The following is a 23,145-nucleotide window of genomic DNA, read 5'->3' as shown; positions in this document are numbered from 1 at the left end:
ATAGGGTCTGTGTGCTCTGTGTCCCCTCACCTCCCCAGCTCATAGGGTCTGTGCTCTGTGTCCCCTCAGCTCCCCAGCTCATAGGGTCTGTGTGCTTTGTGCCCCCTCACCTCCCCAGCTCATAGAATCTGTGTGCTCTGTGTCCCCTCACCTCCCCAGCTCATAGGGTCTGTGCTCTGTGTCCCCTCACCTCCCCAGCTCATAGGGTCTGTGTGCTCTGTGCCCCCTCACCTCCCCAGCTCATAGGGTCTGTGTGCTCTGTGCCTCCTCCCCTCTCCAGCTCATAGGGTCTGTGTGCTCTGTGTCCCTCACCTCCCCAGCTCATAGGGTCTGTGCTCTGTGTCCCTCACCTCCCCAGCTGATAGGGTCTGTGCTCTGTGTCCCTCACCTCCCCAGCTCATAGGGTCTGTGTGCTCTGTGTCCCTCACCTCCCCAGCTCATAGGGTCTGTGTGCTCTGTGCCTTCTCCCCTCTCCAGCTCATAGGGTCTGTGCTCTGTGTCCCTCACCTCCCCAGCTCATAGGGTCTGTGCTCTGTGTCCCCTCACCTCCCCAGCTCATAGGGTCTGTGTGCTCTGTGTCCCTCACCTCCCCAGCTCATAGGGTCTGTGTGCTCTGTGCCTTCTCCCCTCCCCAGCTCATAGGGTCTGTGTGCTCTGTGCCCCCTCACCTCCCCAGCTCATAGGGTCTGTGTGCTCTGTGTCCCTCACCTCCTCAGCTCATAGGGTCTGTGTGCTCTGTGTCCCCTCACCTCCCCAGCTCATAGGGTCTGTGCTCTGTGTCCCCTCAGCTCCCCAGCTCATAGGGTCTGTGTGCTCTGTGTCCCTCAGCTCCTCAGCTCATAGGGTCTGTGCTCTGTGTCCCCTCACCTCCCCAGCTCATAGGGTCTGTGCTCTGTGTCCCCTCAGCTCCCCAGCTCATAGGGTCTGTGTGCTCTGTGCCTTCTCCCCTCCCCAGCTCATAGAGTCTGTGTGCTCTGTGTCCCCTCATCTCCCCAGCTCATAGGGTCTGTGTGCTCTGTGTCCCTCAGCTCCTCAGCTCATAGGGTCTGTGCTCTGTGTCCCCTCACCTCCCCAGCTCATAGGGTCTGTGCTCTGTGTCCCCTCACCTCCCCAGCTCATAGGGTCTGTGTGCTCTGTGTCCCCTCACCTCCCCAGCTCATAGGGTCTGTGCTCTGTGTCCCCTCAGCTCCCCAGCTCATAGGGTCTGTGTGCTCTGTGCCCCCTCACCTCCCCAGCTCATAGGGTCTGTGCTCTGTGTCCCCTCACCTCCCCAGCTCATAGGGTCTGTGTGCTCTGTGTCCCCTCACCTCCCCAGCTCATAGGGTCTGTGCTCTGTGCCCCCTCACCTCCCCAGCTCATAGGGTCTGTGTGCTCTGTGTCCCCTCAGCTCCCCAGCTCATAGGGTCTGTGTGCTCTGTGTCCCTCACCTCCCCAGCTCATAGGGTCTGTGTGCTCTGTGTCCCCTCACCTCCCCAGCTCATAGGGTCTGTGCTCTGTGTCCCTCACCTCCCCAGCTCATAGGGTCTGTGTGCTCTGTGTCCCTCACCTCCCCAGCTCATAGGGTCTGTGTGCTCTGTGCCTTCTCCCCTCCCCAGCTCATAGAGTCTGTGTGCTCTGTGTCCCCTCACCTCCCCAGCTCATAGGGTCTGTGTGCTCTGTGTCCCTCACCTCCCCAGCTCATAGAGTCTGTGTGCTCTGTGTCCCCTCACCTCCCCAGCTCATAGGGTCTGTGCTCTGTGTCCCTCACCTCCCCAGCTCATAGGGTCTGTGTGCTCTGTGTCCCTCACCTCCCCAGCTCATAGGGTCTGTGTGCTCTGTGTCCCCTCACCTCCCGAGCTCATAGGGTCTGTGCTCTGTGTCCCCTCACCTCCCCAGCTCATAGGGTCTGTGTGCTCTGTGTCCCTCACCTCCCCAGCTCATAGGGTCTGTGCTCTGTGTCCCCTCACCTCCCCAGCTCATAGGGTCTGTGTGCTCTGTGCCCCCTCACCTCCCCAGCTCATAGGGTCTGTGTGCTCTGTGTCCCCTCACCTCCCCAGCTCATAGGGTCTGTGTGCTCTGTGTCCCCTCACCTCCCCAGCTCATAGGGTCTGTGCTCTGTGTCCCTCACCTCCCCAGCTCATAGGGTCTGTGCTCTGTGTCCCCTCACCTCCCCAGCTCATAGGGTCTGTGCTCTGTGTCCCCTCACCTCCCCAGCTCATAGGGTCTGTGTGCTCTGTGTCCCTCACCTCCCCAGCTCATAGGGTCTGTGTGCTCTGTGTCCCCTCACCTCCCCAGCTCATAGGGTCTGTGTGCTCTGTGCCCCCTCACCTCCCCAGCTCATAGGGTCTGTGCTCTGTGTCCCTCACCTCCCCAGCTCATAGGGTCTGTGCTCTGTGTCCCCTCACCTCCCCAGCTCATAGAGTCTGTGTGCTCTGTGTCCCCTCACCTCCCCAGCTCATAGGGTCTGTGCTCTGTGTCCCTCACCTCCCCAGCTCATAGGGTCTGTGCTCTGTGTCCCCTCATCTCCCCAGCTCATAGGTTCTGTGCTCTGTGTCCCTCACCTCCCCAGCTCATAGGGTCTGTGTGCTCTGTGTCCCTCACCTCCCCAGCTCATAGGGTCTGTGTGCTCTGTGTCCCCTCACCTCCCCAGCTCATAGGGTCTGTGTGCTCTGTGCCTTCTCCCCTCCCCAGCTCATAGGGTCTGTGTGCTCTGTGTCCCCTCACCTCCCCAGCTCATAGGGTCTGTGCTCTGTGTCCCTCACCTCCCCAGCTCATAGGGTCTGTGCTCTGTGTCCCCTCACCTCCCCAGCTCATAGGGTCTGTGCTCTGTGTCCCTCACCTCCCCAGCTCATAGGGTCTGTGTGCTCTGTGTCCCTCACCTCCCCAGCTCATAGGGTCTGTGTGCTCTGTGTCCCTCACCTCCCCAGCTCATAGGGTCTGTGTGCTCTGTGTCCCTCACCTCCCCAGCTCATAGGGTCTGTGTGCTCTGTGTCCCTCACCTCCCCAGCTCATAGGGTCTGTGTGCTCTGTGTCCCCTCAGCTCCCCAGCTCATAGGGTCTGTGCTCTGTGTCCCTCACCTCCCCAGCTCATAGGGTCTGTGTGCTCTGTGTCCCCTCACCTCCCCAGCTCATAGGGTCTGTGTGCTCTGTGTCCCTCACCTCCCCAGCTCATAGGGTCTGTGCTCTGTGTCCCTCACCTCCCCAGCTCATAGGGTCTGTGTGCTCTGTGTCCCTCACCTCCCCAGCTCATAGGGTCTGTGCTCTGTGTCCCTCACCTCCCCAGCTCATAGGGTCTGTGCTCTGTGTCCCCTCACCTCCCCAGCTCATAGGGTCTGTGCTCTGTGCCCCCTCACCTCCCCAGCTCATAGGGTCTGTGTGCTCTGTGCCTTCTCCCCTCCCCAGCTCATAGAGTCTGTGTGCTCTGTGTCCCCTCACCTCCCCAGCTCATAGGGTCTGTGTGCTCTGTGTCCCCTCAGCTCCCCAGCTCATAGGGTCTGTGTGCTCTGTGTCCCCTCAGCTCCCCAGCTCATAGGGTCTGTGTGCTCTGTGCCCCCTCACCTCCCCAGCTCATAGGGTCTGTGTGCTCTGTGCCCCCTCACCTCCCCAGCTCATAGGGTCTGTGTGCTCTGTGTCCCCTCACCTCCCCAGCTCATAGGGTCTGTGCTCTGTGTCCCCTCACCTCCCCAGCTCATAGGGTCTGTGCTCTGTGTCCCTCACCTCCCCAGCTCATAGGGTCTGTGTGCTCTGTGTCCCTCACCTCCCCAGCTCATAGGGTCTGTGCTCTGTGTCCCTCACCTCCCCAGCTCATAGGGTCTGTGTGCTCTGTGTCCCCTCACCTCCCCAGCTCATAGGGTCTGTGCTCTGTGTCCCTCACTTCCCCAGCTCATAGGGTCTGTGTGCTCTGTGTCCCCTCACCTCCCCAGCTCATAGGGTCTGTGTGCTCTGTGTCCCTCACCTCCCCAGCTCATAGGGTCTGTGCTCTGTGTCCCTCACCTCCCCAGCTCATAGGGTCTGTGCTCTGTGTCCCCTCACCTCCCCAGCTCATAGGGTCTGTGTGCTCTGTGCCCCCTCACCTCCCCAGCTCATAGGGTCTGTGTGCTCTGTGCCTTCTCCCCTCCCCAGCTCATAGAGTCTGTGTGCTCTGTGTCCCCTCACCTCCCCAGCTCATAGGGTCTGTGTGCTCTGTGTCCCCTCACCTCCCCAGCTCATAGGGTCTGTGTGCTCTGTGTCCCCTCACCTCCCCAGCTCATAGGGTCTGTGCTCTGTGTCCCTCACCTCCCCAGCTCATAGGGTCTGTGTGCTCTGTGTCCCCTCACCTCCCCAGCTCATAGGGTCTGTGTGCTCTGTGCCTTCTCCCCTCCCCAGCTCATAGAGTCTGTGTGCTCTGTGTCCCCTCACCTCCCCAGCTCATAGGGTCTGTGTGCTCTGTGTCCCCTCACCTCCCCAGCTCATAGGGTCTGTGTGCTCTGTATCCCTCACCTCCCCAGCTCATAGGGTCTGTGTGCTCTGTGCCCCCTCACCTCCCCAGCTCATAGGGTCTGTGCTCTGTGTCCCCTCACCTCCCCAGCTCATAGGGTCTGTGTGCTCTGTGTCCCTCAGCTCCTCAGCTCATAGGGTCTGTGTGCTCTGTGTCCCTCACCTCCCCAGCTCATAGGGTCTGTGCTCTGTGTCCCCTCACCTCCCCAGCTCATAGGGTCTGTGTGCTCTGTGTCCCCTCACCTCCCCAGCTCATAGAGTCTGTGCTCTGTGCCCCCTCACCTCCCCAGCTCATAGGGTCTGTGTGCTCTGTGTCCCCTCAGCTCCCCAGCTCATAGGGTCTGTGCTCTGTGTCCCCTCACCTCCCCAGCTCATAGGGTCTGTGTGCTCTGTGTCCCCTCAGCTCCCCAGCTCATAGGGTCTGTGTGCTCTGTGTCCCCTCAGCTCCCCAGCTCATAGGGTCTGTGTGCTCTGTGTCCCCTCACCTCCCCAGCTCATAGGGTCTGTGTGCTCTGTGTCCCCTCAGCTCCCCAGCTCATAGGGTCTGTGTGCTCTGTGTCCCTCACCTCCCCAGCTCATAAGGTCTGTGTGCTCTGTGTCCCTCACCTCCCCAGCTCATAGGGTCTGTGCTCTGTGTCCCTCACCTCCCCAGCTCATAGGGTCTGTGCTCTGTGTCCCTCACCTCCCCAGCTCATAGGGTCTGTGTGCTCTGTGTCCCTCACCTCCCCAGCTCATAGGGTCTGTGCTCTGTGTCCCTCACCTCCTCAGCTCATAGGGTCTGTGTGCTCTGTGCCCCCTCACCTCCCCAGCTCATAGGGTGTGTGCTCTGTGCTCTCTCCCCTCCCCACACCAGCCCTGCAGGGACCCAGCATGGCTGCAGAGCAGCTCCTCACAGAGCTTTTGTGGGCAGTGCCCTTGGGGCCACAGCTGCCCACAGAGACAGGGAAAGAAGGACACACAGAGTGGTGTCTCAAGTTGGCTATAGGTGGGGATCTAGCTGTTCTGGGAGTGCTTTATGGGTGGGAGAGCAATTTTGGGAGCTGTTCCCATCCCACCAGCATCTTCCCCACTGCAATGGGGCCGAGCCTGCCCCAGGGCAGGACTGTGTCTCCCTCCTCTTGGTTCTCACCTCTCCCCTTCTCTCATCCCTCCACCCCTGCTTTCCGTGCAGTGGACATGGTGACCCTGGCCACAGCCTTGGAGATCTTCAACGAGCACGACCTGCAGCCCAGCGAGCGGGCGATGGACGTGGTGGAGGTGATCCACTGCCTCACCTCCCTCTACGAGAGGCTGGAGGAGGAGAGGGGCATCCTGGTGAACGTGCCCCTCTGCGTGGACATGAGCCTCAACTGGCTGCTCAACGTCTTTGACAGGTACCAGGCTCTTGGCAACCCTGTGTGGGGCTGCTATGCTTGGAAGGAACCTTCTGTGCTGTCCTGGCTGCAAAAAGGCCCTGACCAGTAGTAAGGGGGCTGCCTGGCCTGGCCTGGCCTTGCTGACCCCCCTCCTGCATGAAACAAACCTCCCAGCCTTTGCAAGCCTGTGCAACACCTGCCCTTGCAGTGGCCGCAGCGGGAAGATGAGGGCTCTCTCCTTCAAGACGGGCATCGCGTGTCTGTGCGGGACGGAGGTCAAGGAGAAGTTTCAGTGTGAGTTTCCCCTCCTCCTCTCCCTCAGGGTCTGCTGTGGAGTCACCTGGGGAGAAGCAGCACTTGTGTTTCCTGCCAGAAAGAGCAGAGAAGCAGCTTTCCTGCAGTGCCTAATGTGTGTGCCTTGCCACCTCTCCCTCCCTCCCTGGGCCTACGCTGCCTAAAGCAGGAGGTGCTGGTGCAGGCTGTGGGGATCTTGCTTCCACGCTGCATAACAAACAGAGCAGAGAAGGCAGCAGGCAGCACTTAGCCCAGTGCTTCCCAGAAGGGAAAAACCTGAGGGTGCAATAAAATCAGCTTTCCTGTGAGGATGAGGGAGCCCTGGCCCAGGCTGCCCAGGGAGGGTGTGGAGGCTCCTGCTCTGGGGGTTCCCAACCCTCCCTGGACACGTTCCTGTGGGAGCTGATCTAGGTGGGAGCTGCTTCTGCAGGGGGTTGCACTGGATGAGCTCTAAAGGTCCCTTCCAGCCCCTCTCCCATTGAGGGAATCTGTGCAATTAAAGCAAACCCCTTCTCTCACTGCATGCTACCCATGGTTCTCTGGCAGGGTGTGCTGCAGAGGGGTTACACAGAGGGCTGCACATCCCTTAAGTCAAGGGAAGGGTGAGATTCCCAGCTGTGGCTCTTACAGCCTGATGCACGTGGCCTCTGTCTCAAGGATCCTCCAAACTCCTGGTTACTGGGAGCTGGGAGGCTGCTGGAAAAGGGCATTGAATCACAGCCCAGGTTTTTCCACTCTTACTTGAGTTCCACATTAGAGACAGGTGGTGGGGTCCCTGCTGTGATCCCCACACAGCCCCCAGTGCAGACACCCTGGGGTCCCTGCTGTGACCCCCACACAGCCCCCTGTGCCTATGTCCTGGGGTCCCTGATGTGACCCCCACACAGCCCCTGTGCAGACACCCTGGGGTCCCTGCTGTGACCCCCACACAGCCCCCTGTGCCTATGTCCTGGGGTCCCTGCTGTGACCCCCACACAGCCCCCTGTGCAGACACCCTGGGGTCCCTGCTGTGACCCCCACACAGCCCCCTGTGCCCACACCCTGGGGTCCCTGCTGTGACCCCCACACAGCCCCCTGTGCCCACAGCCTGGGGTCCCTGCTGTGACCCCCACACAGCCCCCTGTGCCCACAGCCTGGGGTCCCTGCTGTGATCCCCACACAGCCCCCAGTGCAGACACCCTGGGGTCCCTGCTGTGACCCCCACACAGCCCCCTGTGCCTATGTCCTGGGGTCCCTGCTGTGACCCCCACACAGCCCCCAGTGCAGACACCCTGGGGTCCCTGCTGTGACCCCCACACAGCCCCCTGTGCCTATGTCCTGGGGTCCCTGATGTGACCCCCACACAGCCCCTGTGCAGACACCCTGGGGTCCCTGCTGTGACCCCCACACAGCCCCCTGTGCCTATGTCCTGGGGTCCCTGCTGTGACCCCCACACAGCCCCCTGTGCAGACACCCTGGGGTCCCTGCTGTGATCCCCACACAGCCCCCTGTGCCCACACCCTGGGGTCCCTGCTGTGACCCCCACACAGCCCCCTGTGCCCACAGCCTGGGGTCCCTGCTGTGATCCCCACACAGCCCCCTGTGCAGACACCCTGGGGTCCCTGCTGTGATCCCCACACAGCCCCCTGTGCCCACACCCTGGGGTCCCTGCTGTGACCCCCACACAGCCCCCTGTGCCCACAGCCTGGGGTCCCTGCTGTGACCCCCACACAGCCCCCTGTGCCCACAGCCTGGGGTCCCTGCTGTGGCCCTCATACAGCCCCCTGTGCCCACACCCTGGGGTCCCTGCTGTGACCCCCACACAGCCCCCTGTGCCCACAGCCTGGGGTCCCTGCTGTGACCTTCACACAGCCCCCTGTGCCGACACCCTGGGATCTCTGCTGTGACCCCCACACATCCCCTTGTGCCCACAGCCTGGGGTCCATGCTGTGATGCTGTGACCCCCACACACAGCCCCTTGTGCCCACAGCCTGGGGTCCATGCTGTGATGCTGTGACCCCCACACACAGCCCCTTGTGCCCACAGCCTGGGGTCTCTGCTGTGACCCCCACACAGCCTCTTGTGCCCACATCCTGGGGTCCCTGCTGTGATACTGTGACCCCCACACATCCCCCTGTGCCCACAGCCTGGGGTCTCTGCCATGATGCTGTGACCCCCACACAGCCCCCTGTGCCCACATCCTGAGGTCCCTGCCATGATGCTCTGACCCTCACACAGTCCCTGTGCCCACAGCCTGGGGTCCCTGCCATGATGCTGTGACCCCCACACACATCCCCCTGTGCCCACAGCCTGGGGTCCCTGCCATGATGCTGTGACCCCCACACATCCCCATGCCGTGTCCCTGACGGTGCCCCGTGTCTGTCCCTCTGCAGATCTCTTCAGCCAAGTGGCCAACGCCGGGGGCCTGTGTGACCAGCGGCACCTGGGCGTCCTGCTCCACGAAGCCATCCAGGTGCCACGGCAGCTGGGCGAGGTGGCGGCCTTCGGGGGCAGCAACGTGGAGCCCAGCATCCGCAGCTGCTTCCGCTTCGTGAGTGGGGAGCCGCGGCCTAGGCCGTGCCGGGGGGCAGCCTGAGGCCTAGGCCGTGCCGGGGGGCAGCCCGAGGCCTAGGCCATGCCGGGGGGCAGCCCGAGGCCTAGGCCGTGCCGGGGGGCAGCCCGAGGCCTAGGCCGTGCTGGGGAGGGCAGCCCGAGGCCTAGGCCATGCCGGGGGGCAGCCCGAGGCCTAGGCCGTGCTGGGGAGGGCAGCCCGAGGCCTAGGCCATGCCGGGGAGGGCAGCCCGAGGCCTGGCGCGGCTCTGAGGGGCCTCTTTGCCCTCCCTTTCCCTCAGAGCAACGGGAAAGCTGCCATCGAGGCGTCGCAGTTCCTGGAGTGGGCCAACCTGGAGCCGCAGTCCATGGTGTGGTTGGCCGTGCTGCACCGGGTGACCGTGGCCGAGCAGGTGAAGCACCAGACCAAGTGCTCCGTGTGCCGCCAGTGTCCCATCAAGGGCTTCAGGTAGGGCTTGGGGTCCCTTCCCCCAGGGAAGCGCCTGTGGGGAGTCCTGCAGGGGGAGGCTGAGGCGGCTCCGTGCCCTTGGGGGATCCCGGAGCTCTGTAGTGGCACCTCAGGGGGCAGCAGAGAGGAGGGAGCAGGATGCTCCTCTGGGGACTTCAGCTGTCAACTGGGGGTTCACTGGGGTATGAAAGCAACACAGGCAAGATAAAGCTCTGTTTGAATATAAGGGAGAACTGCTTGAGTGTTTGAGTGAGGGAGCCCTGGCCCAGGCTGCCCAGGGAGGGTGTGGAGGCTCCTTCCTTGGAGGGCTTCAAACCCACTGGACACGTTCCTGTGTGACCTAAGTGGGAGCTTCTTCTGCAGGGGGGTTGGACTGGCTGATCTCCAAAGGTCCCTTCCAACCCCCACCATTCTATGGTTCTGTGAACCTTCCTTATCTTCCTTGTGAGGAAAGGCTGCGGGCCCTGGGGCTGTTCAGGCTGGAGAAGAGGAGACTGAGGGGGCAGCTCATTCATAGCTCCAAATCTCTCACTGGTGGGTGTCAGGAGCTTGGGGCAGCACTTTCTCACCGTTGTATTCAGTGACAGGACAAGGGGTGATGGGATGAAGCTGCAACACAAACAGTTCCATTGAAGCACAAGGGAAAGCTGTTTGAGTGTTTGAGTGAGGGAGCCCTGGCCCAGGCTGCCCAGGGAGGGTGTGGAGGCTCCTGCTCTGGAGGTCTCCAAACCCCTCATGACACGTTCCTGTGTGAGCTGATGTAGGTGGGAGCTGCTTCTGCAGGGAGGATTGGGCTGGATGATCTCTAAAGTTCCCTTCCAACCCCTCCCATTCAGTGATTCTATGATTCTAACCTCTGTCCCCTTGCTGATCTCTTCTTGGTCTCTAAAATGATGTGACTCTCACTGCATCCCTGTGGCCTCTTGGCCTGCCCAGGTACCGGAGCCTGAAGCAGTTCAATGTGGATATCTGCCAGACTTGCTTCCTGACGGGCCGAGCCAGCAAGGGCAACAAGCTGCACTACCCCATCATGGAGTACTACACCCCGGTACGGGCTGGGCTGGGAGCCTTCTGCCCCACAGTGCTTCCCACACTGCTGTGTGCAGGCTGCTGCAGCCCCAGAAGTGGTGCCCTTGGAAGCTTTTGCTCCCCTCTGCATGCTGGAGGTTGCCTGTGCCCTGCTGTTCTGGGACTGGTGGGGAGAGGGGAGATGGATGGTGGGTGCACTGATGCCCAGCTTGGCTTGTGCCAGGCCCTGGGACTGCCTGGCAGAGCTGCTGTGTGCCCTGCAGACACTGTGCTCCTTCCCTTTTCACTAAGCATCCCCTTGGCAACGTTTGTATCTCTGCAGACTACATCCAGTGAGAACATGAGAGACTTTGCCACAACGCTGAAGAACAAGTTTCGTTCCAAGCAGTACTTCAGCAGACACCCGCAGCGCGGTTACCTGCCCGTGCAGTCCGTGCTCGAGGCTGACTTCTCCGAGACGTGAGTCTGCTGCACACTGGCCTGTGTCCTTCAGCCCTGCCCCACAGCCTGGGCTCCACAGCTGGACACTCAGCTGCCATGGGAGGGCTGGAGGGAGGGCACTTGCTGACCTGTGTGCATCTCTTCCAGCCCAGCCTCCTCCCCGATGCTGCCACACGCCGACACCCACTCCAGGATTGAGCACTTTGCCAGCAGGTATCGCCCTGGCACTGCTGGGGGAGGGGGATGGAAGCAGAGCTCCTCTGTGCAGGGGCTGGTGGTGGCAGCTGCAGGGCTGCAGTGCTGCTGGGAAGAGGCAGCTGTAGGGCTGGACAAAGCTGCCTGTGCTGCTTTGGTCCCACCTGGGATGTGACTGGTGCCACCCTACTGGCAGCAAATGCTGTGTGTTTGACAGCAGAAGCCTTAGTGATGAAGCAGCCTTCATGTACCTTCCTGCTCCTCCCAGTATGAGCTGCTGGTTGGATTCTCCCTCTGGCACTGCTGATGTGCTGCCCCTGGGCTGCTCACACTCTTCCTGTCGTAGTAACATAGTTTTTCCTTAAGTTCAAGTGGAACTTGTTGTGTTGCACCTACATCCCATCACCCCTTGTCCTGGCACTGGATACAACAGAAAGAAAGTGCTGCCCCAAGCTCCTGACACCCACCAGTGAGAGATTTGGAGCTATGAATGAGCTGCCCCCTCAGTCTCCTCTTCTCCAGCCTGAACAGCCCCAGGGCCCGCAGCCTTTCCTCACAAGGAAGATGCTCCAGTGCCCTGAGCATCTGGGTGGCCCTGCACTGGCCTCTCTGCAGCAGTTCCCTGTCCCTCTGCAGCTGGGGAGCCCACAACTGGGCACAGGACTCCAGCTGAGGCCTCAGCACATGTGGCAGAGCAGAGGGGGAGCAGAAGCTCCCTGGCCCTGCTGCCCACACTCTGCTGGATGCCCCCAGGCTGCCGTTGGCTTCTTGCCCACGAGGCCACGTTGCTGCTCATGGGCAGTTTCTTATCACCCAGCACTCCCAGGTCTGTCTCCTGGAGCTGCTCTCCAGCAGCTCACCCCCAGCCTGGCCTGGTGCAGGGGGTTGTTCCTCCCCAGCTGCAGGACTCTGCCCCTGCCCTTGGTGACCCTCAGCAGGTTCCTCTGTGCCCAACTTGCAGCCTGTCCAGCTCTCACTGCCTGGCAGCTCAGTCTCTGGGGAATCAGCCAGTGCTCCCAGTTTGGTGCCAGCAGGGAACTCACTGAGGGTCCCTCTGTCCCCTCATCCAGGTGCTTGATGGCTGCAGTGCCTCTGCCCATGTGACAGGTCCAGGCAGAGCAGGGACCTGAGGAGCAGGGCAGCCTGTAGCTCAGGCCTGAGGCTGGAGCTGACCTGCTCCCAGCTCTTGCCCTTTGCTTGTGTGAGAGGAGGCTGAGCTGGCTGTGAGGCAGCAGCAGCCCTTCATCACACAGGCTGTCACCCCAGAGCAGCTGCAGCTTCTGTTTTCTGAAAAGGCAAAAGCCTCTAGAGCCTGTACAGAGAGCAGACTGGTGCAGGGCAGCTGGGAGACCCTGCCAGAGCAAGGCCTTGCAGGGGCTGCCATAGGTACTGTGCATTCAGGGTGTCTCTGCCCATGGCTCATTCTTTCCTCCAGGCTTGCAGAGATGGAAAGCCAGAACTGCTCCTTCTTCAATGACAGCCTGTCCCCTGATGACAGCCTGTGAGTTCTGCCTCCTCTCCCTCCTCCTCACCTCCTGCTGACGTGGGGCTCTTGTGCCTCCAACCCTGCTGAGCCAGGGTGCAGAAATACTTCCCAGCTCCTTGGGTTCTGAGGCTCTTGGGTACTCCTCAGCTACCCAGGGGTGCTGAGCCCTTGTAAGCTCTAGACCTGGAGCAGCTAGAAGGAGCTCCCACATGAACCCATCTCCCTCTTGGCTGTCCTTTCTCACACAAACACTGTGGGACTGATGTTCCTCACTAAGGTGTTTCTCCACTTGCTGCAACAGGGACGAGGACCAGTACCTGCTGCGCCATTCCAGCCCCATCACTGACAGAGAGCCTGGGGGCAGCCAGCAGCCTCCAGGAAACCTCAGCACTGAAGGCAAGGGAGAGCTGGAGCGAATCCTGGCCCACTTAGAGGATGAAAACAGGTAGAGGCATGGGCAACTCTGAAGGTGGGCTTTGAAATCTAAGAGGTAGGGGTTGCAGAAGCCTGGCAGAACTCAGACCACTGAGCCAGGGGAGAGCTGCTGGGGCTGGAGGAGCTGAGTGGGATGGTTTGCAGGGTGTCTAGGCTGAGCTCTGAAACCTTCCTGGGAGCACTCAGTGAGTGTGTGCCTCCCAGGAGAGGGAGAAGACTCTCTTCCCCATGTGCACATCCCTAGAACTTCTTCCCCTGCTGAACCACAAACTGGTTGAAGTGAGCCCAGGCCCTGAGCCCCTCTCAAATGCTGCTGCTGTGAACACGTGAGATGAGGCTCTAAGCAGGGCAGGTTGGCTCAGGGCCTTGTTCTCAACCTCTTGGGAAGCAGTTGCATCTGTCTTTGAGAACCAGCCAAGTGGTATAGAACTGCAGGCTGTGGTGTAGGGACAACATCCAGAAGCACACTGGTGCTCAGGCTTCCCAGGTGGTGTGTGTTTGGTGTGTGAGCCACAGCCATCCCCAGGGCACCGCTCCTGGCTCCCCCCAGCAGTCTCTGGAAAGCAAAGGGGGTGATGCTGACCTTGGCTGTCCCGCAGGATCCTGCAGGGGGAGCTGAGGCGTTTGAAGTGGCAGCATGATGAGGCAGTGGAGTCCCCAACGCTGGCTACGGGCTCCCCTGAGGCAGTGCAGGAGCCACACAACGAGGAGCTGCTGGCTGAGGCGAGAATGCTGCGGCAGCACAAGAGCCGCCTGGAGACACGCATGCAGATCCTGGAGAGCCACAACAGGCAGCTGGAGTCCCAGCTGCAGAGGCTGAGGGAGCTGCTGCTGCAGGTAAGGTCAGAGCAGCCTCCCCCAGCAGCCCAGCCTTGGAGGGAGGGGGCTTTGCTGTAACACAGCTGGGCTGGAAAGGGATGCTCAGAAGGGGAGGAGGGAAAGCATTGAAGATCATGACAGGAGGCTGGAGCCAGGCTGTGCTCAGGGATGGCCAGTGACAGGACAGGGGCAAGCTGGAGCATAAGAGGTTCCACCCCCCCCCTCCATGTAAGTACCCAGGCAGTGGGGAAGTGTTTCCTCTCACACCATGAGCCAAGGCCTTCTGACAGCAGATGGGAGGTGGGGAGATGTTCCTCCATTGCCACCAAGCCCCTGGTGTCAGAGGCCACCACACAGGGCACTGCAGGATCTCCCTGCCCACTGTCCCCTGGGCTGAACCTGCCCAGAGATGGCTGCAGGGCTGCTCCCACCTGTGGGCTGCAGACACAGCTCCTGCTCCCAGGGGCTCTCCTCAGGCTGGCTGAGTCCCCTACTTGTCCCAGACAAGGAGCTGAAAGGGGATTGGCACAACCTACTCTTGAGGTACACAGGTCCTCCCTGATGGCCAGTGACAGGACAAGGGGCAACAAGCTGGAACTGAAGAGGTTCCAAAGAGACACAAGGAGGAATTTGTTCCCTGTTGAGGTGAGGGAGCACTGGCAGGGGCTGCCCAGATGGGCTGTGGAGGCTCCTATGGAGACATTCCAACCCAGCTGGTTCCTGTGTGCCCTGCTCTAGGTGGTGCTGCCCTGGCAGGGGGTTGCACTGGGTGAGCTCTGCAGGTCCCTTCCAGCCCTTGAGACTCTGATTCTGTGACAACTCCCCCCCCTTACTTCTCTCTCCAGCCTCCAGCAGAGTCAGATGGCAATGGTTCAGCAGCTTCTTCCCTGGCTTCTTCTCCACATCAGTCTGAAGGCAGCCAGGCAAAGGAGAAAGAGCACAACACCCCTGACACTGAAGCTGCAGGTCAGGCTTGGGGTTGGGCTGAGCTCTCAGCCCTGCTGCCTCTGTTCAGGGCTGCAGGAAGCTGCCTGCACCCTGCCATCCTGGAGAGATGCTGGCCAGTGAGGCAGGTGCCCAGAGAGCCTGCTCAGCCCCTGACCCTCTTTTCCTGCTGCAGATGAGGTGGAAGCCAAAAGCCACGAAGTCAGCGTGTGCCTGGAAGACATCATAGAGAAGCTGCGGAGTGCTTTCCCCAACTCACGAGGTAGGGGAGTGAAATCTCCCTCTCTGGCCTCTTACTGCTCCCTCAGATGAGGTTCCCCCCAGGAAGGAGCCCTGTCCCCATCCCAGCCTCCCCACAAAGGCTGATGCCCCACAGCACCTCCAGCCATGGGCTAACACTGCTGGCGCTGGCGGGTGGCCTGGACACAGAGGAGGAGGAGGAGGAGGAGGAGGAAGAGGTTCCACACCTGCAAGGAGAGACATCAGAGCTGCCAAGACCAAGCAGATTGCCCCAGCTGAGCTGCAAGGCAGCCTCCTGCCCTGCTCAGGGTGGCCAGACCTGGCAGCATGGAGGCTGCAGCCATCCCCCTCAGCCAGCTCCTGGCCTCAGCCCTGGCCAGGCCCCTCTGCAGGGCAGGTCGAGGCCCCAGGTCCCTGGTGAGAGGGAAGGGATGGTGCAAGCTCTGCTGGCTGCCCATGGATGGCTCTTCCCAGCAGGGAGGGGACTGGGGGTGTGGATGGACCTTCACTTGTCTGCTGGGTTTTGGTGTTGGTGTTTGTGCTGTCCCTCTGTGCCACAGGCTGCCCATGGGTGTGCTGGGGGCAGATGTTGCTTGGTGCCAACACTAACAGGAGATGGGGGAGAGCTTCCTTCTCTGGCTATGCAGACCCTCACCTGCTTTCTGCCATCCCTGAGCAGGATTGTCCTGGCTCTGCAGCAGCTCTGTTCTAACCACTATCTCCTGGTCTTATTCTCCTGACCTATCCATTTCTCTTTCAGGTATGACCTCTCTTATCTAACACCTCCTGTGAGCCAGAGGCTTTCCTAACCAGATACCTGGCTGCTTTCCTCCCCCTCCTCTCCCTGCCATGCTCCCTGTGCTGCAGCAGGCCTCACACAGACTCCCTCTGAGCCGGTTGTGCAGGATGCTCACCAGCTCCAGAAGATCTCAGGGGAACATAGGTCATGCAGGAGCATGGGACTGGGAACTCCCCAGGAGGTTGCTTTTGGTCCAGGCCTGGGTGGAAAGGTTCAGAAGGAACTGAAGCAGTGCCAGCTGCTGTCTCCCCTGGTGCTCCTGGGCTGCTGCCTTTGTCTGCAGTCCTCAGGGGATGCAGAGCTCAGCATCCCGGCTCCTCTTCACCTGTGCCCAGGGGCCTCCGAGGTTATGGGCACCAAAACACTCCTGGAGCCACCTGGTTTTTAAAAAGAACTCTTTCTAACAGCACCTAGCTGCCAGCCTTATGGACTGAACCCTCTCTGCCACCCAGGGCCCTGCAGCCAGCCAGGCACAGACCTGCTGGGGAGGACCAGCGAGGTTTGTGGAGGAGGGACGAGTCCATGTCAGAGCTTCAGCCCAGCTAGTAGCCTTATCCTGATAGGGTCTTTATCACACAGCCTTATCATTTAACTTGCATCTATTTCTATATATTATATATATATTCTGTACTTAAAATACTCTCATGGACTCACTCCATTCAATTCTAATGCTGGTCCAGCTCCCACAGGGGCTCAGCACCTTCCCTGCTGCTGGCCCTGCCTTGGGGCAGAGCTGCTGTGGGGGAAGCTCAGCAGAGGGCCAGGCTGGCAGCAGGAACTCTGTCCCCAACCTGGTTTCCAGGGGAGCTGTGCCTTTGCTGTGGCACAGAGAGCCTGTCCTGAGCAGCCCCAGGGCAGCCTTGGCTCCTGGGGCCATCCATCCCCATAGCACTGCAGGAAGGGCTGTCTCGAGCCCCAGCTCCAGCCATGGGGCCAGTGGGACGTTGGGCTGTGGTGCAGGAGCCCTGTGGTGTGGGGCAGGCAGCAGGACAGACAGAGCACCTCTTTGAGTGTCTTCCCTGCTGCTGTCCTCCAGTTTGAGCTGGGCTGAAGGTGCCAGAGGCACTGCTTAGATGCAGGTGAGTCCCACCAGGCAGGGGGGAGGCAGTTCCACAAGCTGCTGGTGCTGGCTCCTGGCCCCAAAGGCTCCCCTGGGCTGTCTCATGCCCTGTTATGTTGAGAAAGAGGTAGAGTCAGGTGCTGTGGGGTGCCCCAGAGCAGAGGCTGAGGTGGCTCTGATGCTCTGGGGCCACAGGCTGTGAGGGGAGGAGATGCCTGAGCCCTCAGGGCAGGGCAGGGTGCAGGCATGAAGCATCCTGCCCCACATCAGGCTTGCTGCAAGGACAGGGACGGGGCTGTTGTCACTGGCTGTGAGGGGAACGTGGTGCTTTGTGCTCAGGGAGGTTTGGCCCCAGGCACAGGGGGTGCAGGTGGCTTTGCTGTGTGGGCAGGGGCAGGAAGCAGTGCCCATGGTGCTGTGGGTCCCATGGCTGGGAGCTGGTGCTGCAGTGTCCCCAGCAGTGAGGAGGAGGTTGGGGTGTGCTGTCCTTGCCCACCCCCTCACACCCAGGAGGGCAGCAGTGGGGACATTGGTGTTGAGCTGCTTGTTTGAGGGGCCACGTGCCAGCCTGTGAGACCCAGCTGGACCCCAGTTATCCCAGGGGCAGGATGGGGGAGCATGGCTTTGGCCTGAGGGTGAGGTCAGGATTTACCCAGCTTGGGGTGAGGGGGGAGCTGGAGGAAGGGAAGGGCAGGAAGAGGGCACCCCAGTGCCAGGCTGGGTGCTGGAGCTGTGTTTGGGAGGTGGGATGCAGCAGGGAGGGCAGCAGGCTGGCTGATGCTGTGGTAACCATGGAGTGAGGGGCTGCTGCCCTCACTGCTTTGTGCAATCTCTGCTCTGGAAAGAGAATAAATTGGTATTTATACTGAGACCCAGATGTGCTCTGGCCTCTTCTTTCAGCACACCTCTGCAGAGTGAGGGCAGCTCACCACAGCTGCTGGGACACACACACCCTGTGCCACGCTGGCAAGGCAGAGCAGCAGGTTTGTGCAGAGCCCCAAGGCTCCCCACACACAGCTACACAACCCCCAGCCACCATCTCTCTTCAGCCTCCTCAGCAAGCTGTGCCCAGATCACACTGCTCCTCCTCACCTGGGAGCTCCTGCTGCAGGGCAGCCCCCCAGCCCCAGGGGGTGCAGCAGGGGCATGCTGAGCAGTCCCTCCATGCTCACCTCTGCCCCAAGTGCTGCTCACACTCCCCCATCTCCATGGCTCAGGGAGGGGTTCAGCTGAGCACTAGACCCAGGGGAAGGTCTCTGGCTCTCCCAGCCCTGGCTGACTGGAGCCTGCCCAGGTCTGACACTCAGAGTGCTGGATCTGCTCTCATGGAGCCAAAAAGACCTGCCTCAGTGCTACTGCAGAGGAGTACAGGGACAGCTTTGGCACAGGAGAGATTGAGGAGCTTAAACTGAGGCAGAGGGGAAATGCAGCCCCTTTAAGTCCTCCCCTGCAGAGTAGTGCCCAATGCCCCCCATCCCATCCCATCCCCAAAGCCAGGAGCTGCAGGCTGTGTGTGACCAGGGAAGCTGGGCACATCCAGGAACAACTCCAGCACGTGGTGCCAGGGCTGAGCTTTTATTTCTGAGGCAGCCAAGCTCTGTGGGGCTGCTGAGGCCCAGGGCAGGGTGGCAGCTCAGTGGGGCTGCTGGGGGCTGTGGCAGCAGGGTGAGGACAACACTGTGTCTGCAGGGCCAGGCCCCAGCCCCGGGGCTCCCTCCCAGGCTCCAGCAGTGCCCGTGCTGTGCCTCCTCTTGGGTGGCTCAGCAGCTTTTCCCAGATCCAGGGGGGACCAGCCCTGCTCAGGGTTGGTGGCTTTGAGCTCTCTGCTCTTGCTGCACTGCCCTGGGGGTGCATCCTTCCCTTCCCTGGCTGCTGCTTCTCCCCCTCCACCCCGTGCCCCCTCTGCTCCCCAGTGCCCAGCCTGGAGCACTGTCCCCAGCACGGAGCTGTCTGGGGGGATGTTGCCTCCTCCAGCGGTTCCTGGGCCCCTGCCTGCTTGCTGCTCCCCACACCTCCCCTCTGCCAGCACCTCTCTGCATGTTTTGTCCTCCAGCTCCAGGGGCCCCTCAGCTGTCCCTGGCCCCTCGCTGTGGGGTCCCAGCTCTGGGGCTCTGTCTGCCTCAGCCCTGGCTGTGCTACCTATGGCAGCTCCCTCTGCCCTGCTCCCCCCCTGCCCCAGCCCTGCTGCCTCACACTGCCCTACAGCCAGCTTTCCCCTCTCTGCTGGTGGGCTCAGCTTCTCCTCATCCTCCTCTACACTCTTCTCTTCCCTCTCCTCTTTTTCTTCTTCCTCTGCTTTCTCCTCTTCCTCCCCTTTCTCCTCTTCCTCATCTTCTTCTGCCCCTCTCTCCCCTTTTCCTTTCTCCTCCACTTTCTCCTCTTCCTCCTCCTTCTCCACTTTCTCATCTTCTTCTTCTGCCCCTCTCTCTTTTCCTTCCTCTTCCACTTTCTCCTCTTCCTCTCCTTTCTCCTCTTCCTCATCTTCTTTTTCTGCCCTTCTCTCCTCTTTTCCTTTCTCCTCTTTCTCATCTTCTTCTGCCCCCCTCTCCCCTTTTCCTTTCTCCTCTACTTTCTCCTCTTCCTCCCCCTTCTCTTTCTCATCATCTTCTTCTTCTGCCCCCCTCTCTTTTCCTTCCACTTTCTCCTCTTCCTCTCCCTTCTCTTTCTCTTCTTCTGCCCCCCTCTCCCCTTTTCCTTTCTCCTCCACTTTCTCCTCTTCCTCCTCCTTCTCCTTCTCCTCTTTCTCATCTTCTTCTTCTGCCCCCCTCTCTTTTCCTTCCTCTTCCACTTTCTCCTCTCCCTTCTCCTCTTTCTCATCTTCTCCTGCCTTCTCTTTCTCATCTTCTCCTGCCCACTTCTCCTCTTTTTCTTCTTCCTCCACTTTCCCCTCTCCCTCCTCCCTCTCCCCCTTCTCCTCCCTCTCACCCTCCTCCTCCTCCCTCCCCTCTGCTCCCCCGCTCTCTGCCTCTACCCCACAGCTTCCCAGCTTTGCTTCTCCCCCGTGTCCTGTCCCCTCCCTCCCTCCCCGCTGTGTCCCCACAGGCTGCTCAGGGGTCACCTCTCCACACCCGGCCCTGGGGGTCCCTCGTTCTGCTTCAGCCGCAGCCGCCCGCTCGGGGCTGTCGCTGCCTCCCGCCCGCCCCCGCTCGCCGCTCCGGGCCGGCTGGAACAGCCCCTGGTAGCGCTTCCTCTCCTCCACGTGCTTCCTCCTCATCCTCTCCCCCAGCTGCTTCAGCTCCTTCTTCACGGCAGCCGCCATGGAGGGGTCGAGGTGAGCCACACGCGCAAAGTCCTCGCGGGCCTGGCGCTCGTTCCACACGGCAGCGTGGGCCTTGGCCCGCTTGAAGTAGGCCTTGGCGTTGTCTGTGGCCAGAGCAGAGCCGGGGCTGGGGGGCGGCCTGAGGCTCAGGGCCAGCAGCAGCCAGAGCCCCGGGGGACAGCGAGCCGGGCCGTGGCCTGAGGCTCAGGGCCAGCAGCAGCCAGAGCCCCGGGGCACAGCGAGCCGGGCCGTGGCCTGAGGCTCAGGGCCAGCAGCAGCCAGAGCCCCGGGGCACAGCGAGCCGGGCCGTGGCCTGAGGCTCAGGGCCAGCAGCAGCCAGAGCCCCGGGGCACAGCGAGCCGGGCCGTGGCCTGAGGCTCAGGGCCAGCAGCAGCCAGAGCCCCGGGGCACAGCGAGCCTGGCTGTGGCCTGAGGCTCAGGGCCAGCAGCAGCCAGAGCCCCAGGGCACAGCGAGCCTGGCTGTGGCCTGAGGCTCAGGGCCAGCAGCAGCCAGAGCCCCGGGGCACAGCGAGCCTGGCTGTGGCCTGAGGCTCAGGGCCAGCAGCAGCCAGAGCCCCGGGGCACAGCAAGCGGGGACGTGCCGCTGCCCTCGGGGCACAGCAAGCGGGGACGTGCCGCTGCCCCCGGGGCACAGAGGGGCGCAGGGATGGCCCTGAGCACGGGGCAGCACGGCGGGCAGGGCGCTCTGGGTGATGTGGGGTAACGGCACGGGCAGGGGGCCGCAGGGTGGGCAGGGGGAGCTGGGATGGGGGCTGCAGTGGGATCCAGGTGCCAGGGGTGTGGGCTGGGCGCTGGGAGGGCCGGGGGATGCGGGGCACAGAGCCCCTGGGGGTGGTGGGCACAGGTACCGGTGTGTTTCTGCAGGAGCTCCGTCGTGTGCTCCAGCACCTCGTAGTACTCGCCCAGCTCCAGCTGGCACTGGCAGTAGTTGAGCACCAGCGGCGTGACCAGGCTCTCCAGCCTCAGCCAGCCCTCCTCCCACGGCTTCTCCTGCGCAGGGAGCCGCAGCGGGGTCACGGTGCTGCCCGTCTGCCCCAGGCCCCTCAGGGGAGCAAACCAGGCCGGGCCCGGGGCCGCCGCCTCACCTTGGCCTGCAGGTTCCTCAGGCAGATGACGGCCTCCTGGTACTTGGCGGCCGCCTGCCCGAACTCCTTGCGGAGGACGAGGCGGTTGCCCTCGCTGTGCAGCACGGGCACGGCCGCCAGCTTCTCCTCCCTGCTCATGGCCCACGTGTCCCGTTTGTATGCAGACGGCTCCTCCACCTGCAGGGGCAGCAGGGGCTGAGCTGCCGCCCCCAGCCCAGCCCCAGCCCAGCCCCGGCCCGGCCCCGGCCGCCCCCTTACCCGGAACAGCTCCATGATGAAGATGAGGGGCTGCGGCGCTCGCTGCAGCTCGTCCAGGTCGGCGTAGCCCGTGCTGTGGTAGTCAAACATGTTGCCCATTCCACAGCGGTGCTTCTGCCCTTCCAGGGGGTCCCGGCCCTCTGCGATCCTCCTCATGCCCCTGGACACCAGGGCATACATCCCTGTGTGCTGCAGGATGGGAGCAGCCTGCTGAGCTGCACGGGACAGCCTGCAGCAGTCACCCCATCACCATGGAGGGGTTGGAAGGGACTTTAGAGCTCAGCCAGCCCAAACCCCTGCCAAAGCAGCTCCCACCTACATCAGCTCACACAGGAACGTGTCCAGGGGGGTCTGAAGAGCTCCAGAGCAGGAGCCTCCACACCCTCCCTGGGCAGCCTGGGCCAGGGCTCCCTCACTCAAACACTCCAACAGTTTTCCCTTGTGTTTCAATGGAACTGTTTGTGTTGCAGCTTCATCCCATCACCCCTTGTCCTGCCACTGGATACAACAGAGAGAAAGTGCTGCCCCAAGCTCCTGACACCCACCAGTGAGAGATTTGGAGCTATGAATGAGCTGCCCCCTCAGTCTCCTCTTCTCCAGCCTGAACAGCCCCAGGGCCCTCAGCCTTTCCTCAGAAGGAAGATACTCCAGTCCCCTGAGCACCTTGGTGGCCCTGCACTGGCCTCTCTGCAGCACTTCCCTGTCCCTCTGCAGCTGGGGAGCCCACAACTGGGCACAGGACTCCAGCTGAGGCCTCAGCAGATGTGGCAGAGCAGAGAAAAGGGGAGCAGAAGCTCCCTGGCCCTGCTGCCCACACTCTGCTGGATGCCCCCAGGCTGCCGTTGGCTTCTTGCCCACGAGGCCACGTTGCTGCTCATGGGCAGTTTCTTATCAGCCAGCACTGCCAGGTCTGTCTCCTGGAGCTGCTCTCCAGCAGGTCACCCCCAGCCTGGCCTGGTGCAGGGGGTTGATCCCCCCTAGCACTGTGACTGACACCTCTGGCCCCTGTGCACGCACCAGGCTGCCCAGAGCAGCTCTGCACTGCATGCTCCTGTGGCCTGACTGCAGAAAGGGAGTGAGCACCCTCAGCCCCCCCACTCACAATGGTGTCACACCAGAACTCAGCCACCTCCCCAGTTCTCATGGAGCTGAGCAGTGTCTCCCAGATCTCCAGCTTGAACATCTTGCCCACGATGATCTCCATGGGCATGCCAGCTTCACGGCTGTCGTCCAGCACCGTCCGCTCAAAGTCGTCCTTCAGGGTCTGGAAGTGGAAGGTGATCTGCCCCGGGGAAAGCTCAGTGTGGAGCTGGGACAGGCAGCACAGGGAGAGCCCTGTGTCCCCTCCCCAGCCCCACTGCCCCTGCCCAGCCCCACTGCCCCTGCCACGGGGCCAGGGCAGTGATGGTTTGACTGGCAGCTCTCCAGCTAGAGCAGGAGGCTGTGCCAGACAGCACATGGTGGTGGAGCCTCAGTGCCCATTGGTGTTGTGTCTTGCTGCTTGCTTTGGATTCAGTCCCAGCACAGAGTGCTCCCACTGCATGCACCAGCACCTGCTGGAACCCACCCTCATCTGCTCACATGCAGGGGCTGAGGAGTCTCAGAAGCCTCCCCAGCTCCCTTCACTGCTGTTTGATGCAACCCTTTGTGGCTGCTGAGCTCCAACAGCTCCTGGCCAGAGGAAGGCAGTGGGTGATAGGAACCTGTGCCCAAACCAGCCCCTCCCCTTGTGAGGCATCTCCTGGAGATGGCCTCTCTCCCTACCACAGACCTGGAGCTCGGCTTCTGAGCAGCTAGTCCAACTGTCCTGGGCAGGGATGGCAGGGTCAGCCCCACCCCTGCTCCCAGGGCTTTGGGGTAACAACCAAGCCTTACCTTACTCCCATCCTGCAACTTTGGCAGCTCCCCTTGGCCCCCATGCAGAATCTTCTTCCTGACCCCTTCCACATTCAGCAGGTAGGTTTCCTCCAT

At 61.7% G+C, this 23,145-nt stretch overlaps 2 protein-coding genes across 4 annotated transcripts in view; one reads left to right on the top strand and one right to left on the bottom strand.

Annotated features, from left to right (window-relative positions):
* DRP2 (dystrophin related protein 2) overlaps window positions 1-17,420 on the top strand; it is a 26,302-nt gene extending 8,882 nt beyond the window's left edge. Inside the window, exons 9-21 of one of the 3 annotated variants that reach the window (XM_062006418.1) lie at window positions 5,627-5,828; window positions 6,019-6,104; window positions 8,477-8,634; window positions 8,936-9,102; window positions 10,039-10,150; window positions 10,454-10,590; window positions 10,720-10,785; window positions 12,203-12,268; window positions 12,555-12,698; window positions 13,288-13,525; window positions 14,353-14,473; window positions 14,628-14,714; window positions 14,829-17,420. In XM_062006418.1, the coding sequence (XP_061862402.1) occupies window positions 5,627-5,828; window positions 6,019-6,104; window positions 8,477-8,634; window positions 8,936-9,102; window positions 10,039-10,150; window positions 10,454-10,590; window positions 10,720-10,785; window positions 12,203-12,268; window positions 12,555-12,698; window positions 13,288-13,525; window positions 14,353-14,473; window positions 14,628-14,714; window positions 14,829-14,848 (1,604 nt within the window). In that variant the 3' untranslated portion in view covers window positions 14,849-17,420. Of the gene's footprint in view, window positions 1-5,626; window positions 5,829-6,018; window positions 6,105-8,476; window positions 8,635-8,935; window positions 9,103-10,038; window positions 10,151-10,453; window positions 10,591-10,719; window positions 10,786-12,202; window positions 12,269-12,554; window positions 12,699-13,287; window positions 13,531-14,352; window positions 14,474-14,627; window positions 14,715-14,828 lie in introns of all 3 variants that reach the window. The other 2 variants (XM_062006420.1, XM_062006419.1) reach the window with 2 other exon arrangements.
* Window positions 16,561-23,145, bottom strand: LOC104554405 (aryl-hydrocarbon-interacting protein-like 1). The gene is made up of 7 exons (XM_062006979.1): window positions 23,050-23,145; window positions 22,277-22,456; window positions 21,175-21,363; window positions 20,917-21,093; window positions 20,680-20,821; window positions 19,610-19,914; window positions 16,561-16,659 (listed from the first exon to the last, which is right to left on the bottom strand). The coding sequence occupies exons 1-7, from the start codon at window positions 23,143-23,145 to the stop codon at window positions 16,561-16,563; spliced, it is 1,188 nt and encodes a 395-aa protein (XP_061862963.1).

Source organism: Colius striatus, chromosome 13, assembly GCF_028858725.1.
Source record: "Colius striatus isolate bColStr4 chromosome 13, bColStr4.1.hap1, whole genome shotgun sequence".
Classification (NCBI taxonomy): domain Eukaryota; kingdom Metazoa; phylum Chordata; class Aves; order Coliiformes; family Coliidae; genus Colius; species Colius striatus.
Note: the sequence above shows the minus strand (reverse complement) of the source record. Positions and strands in the feature narration are given on the sequence as shown.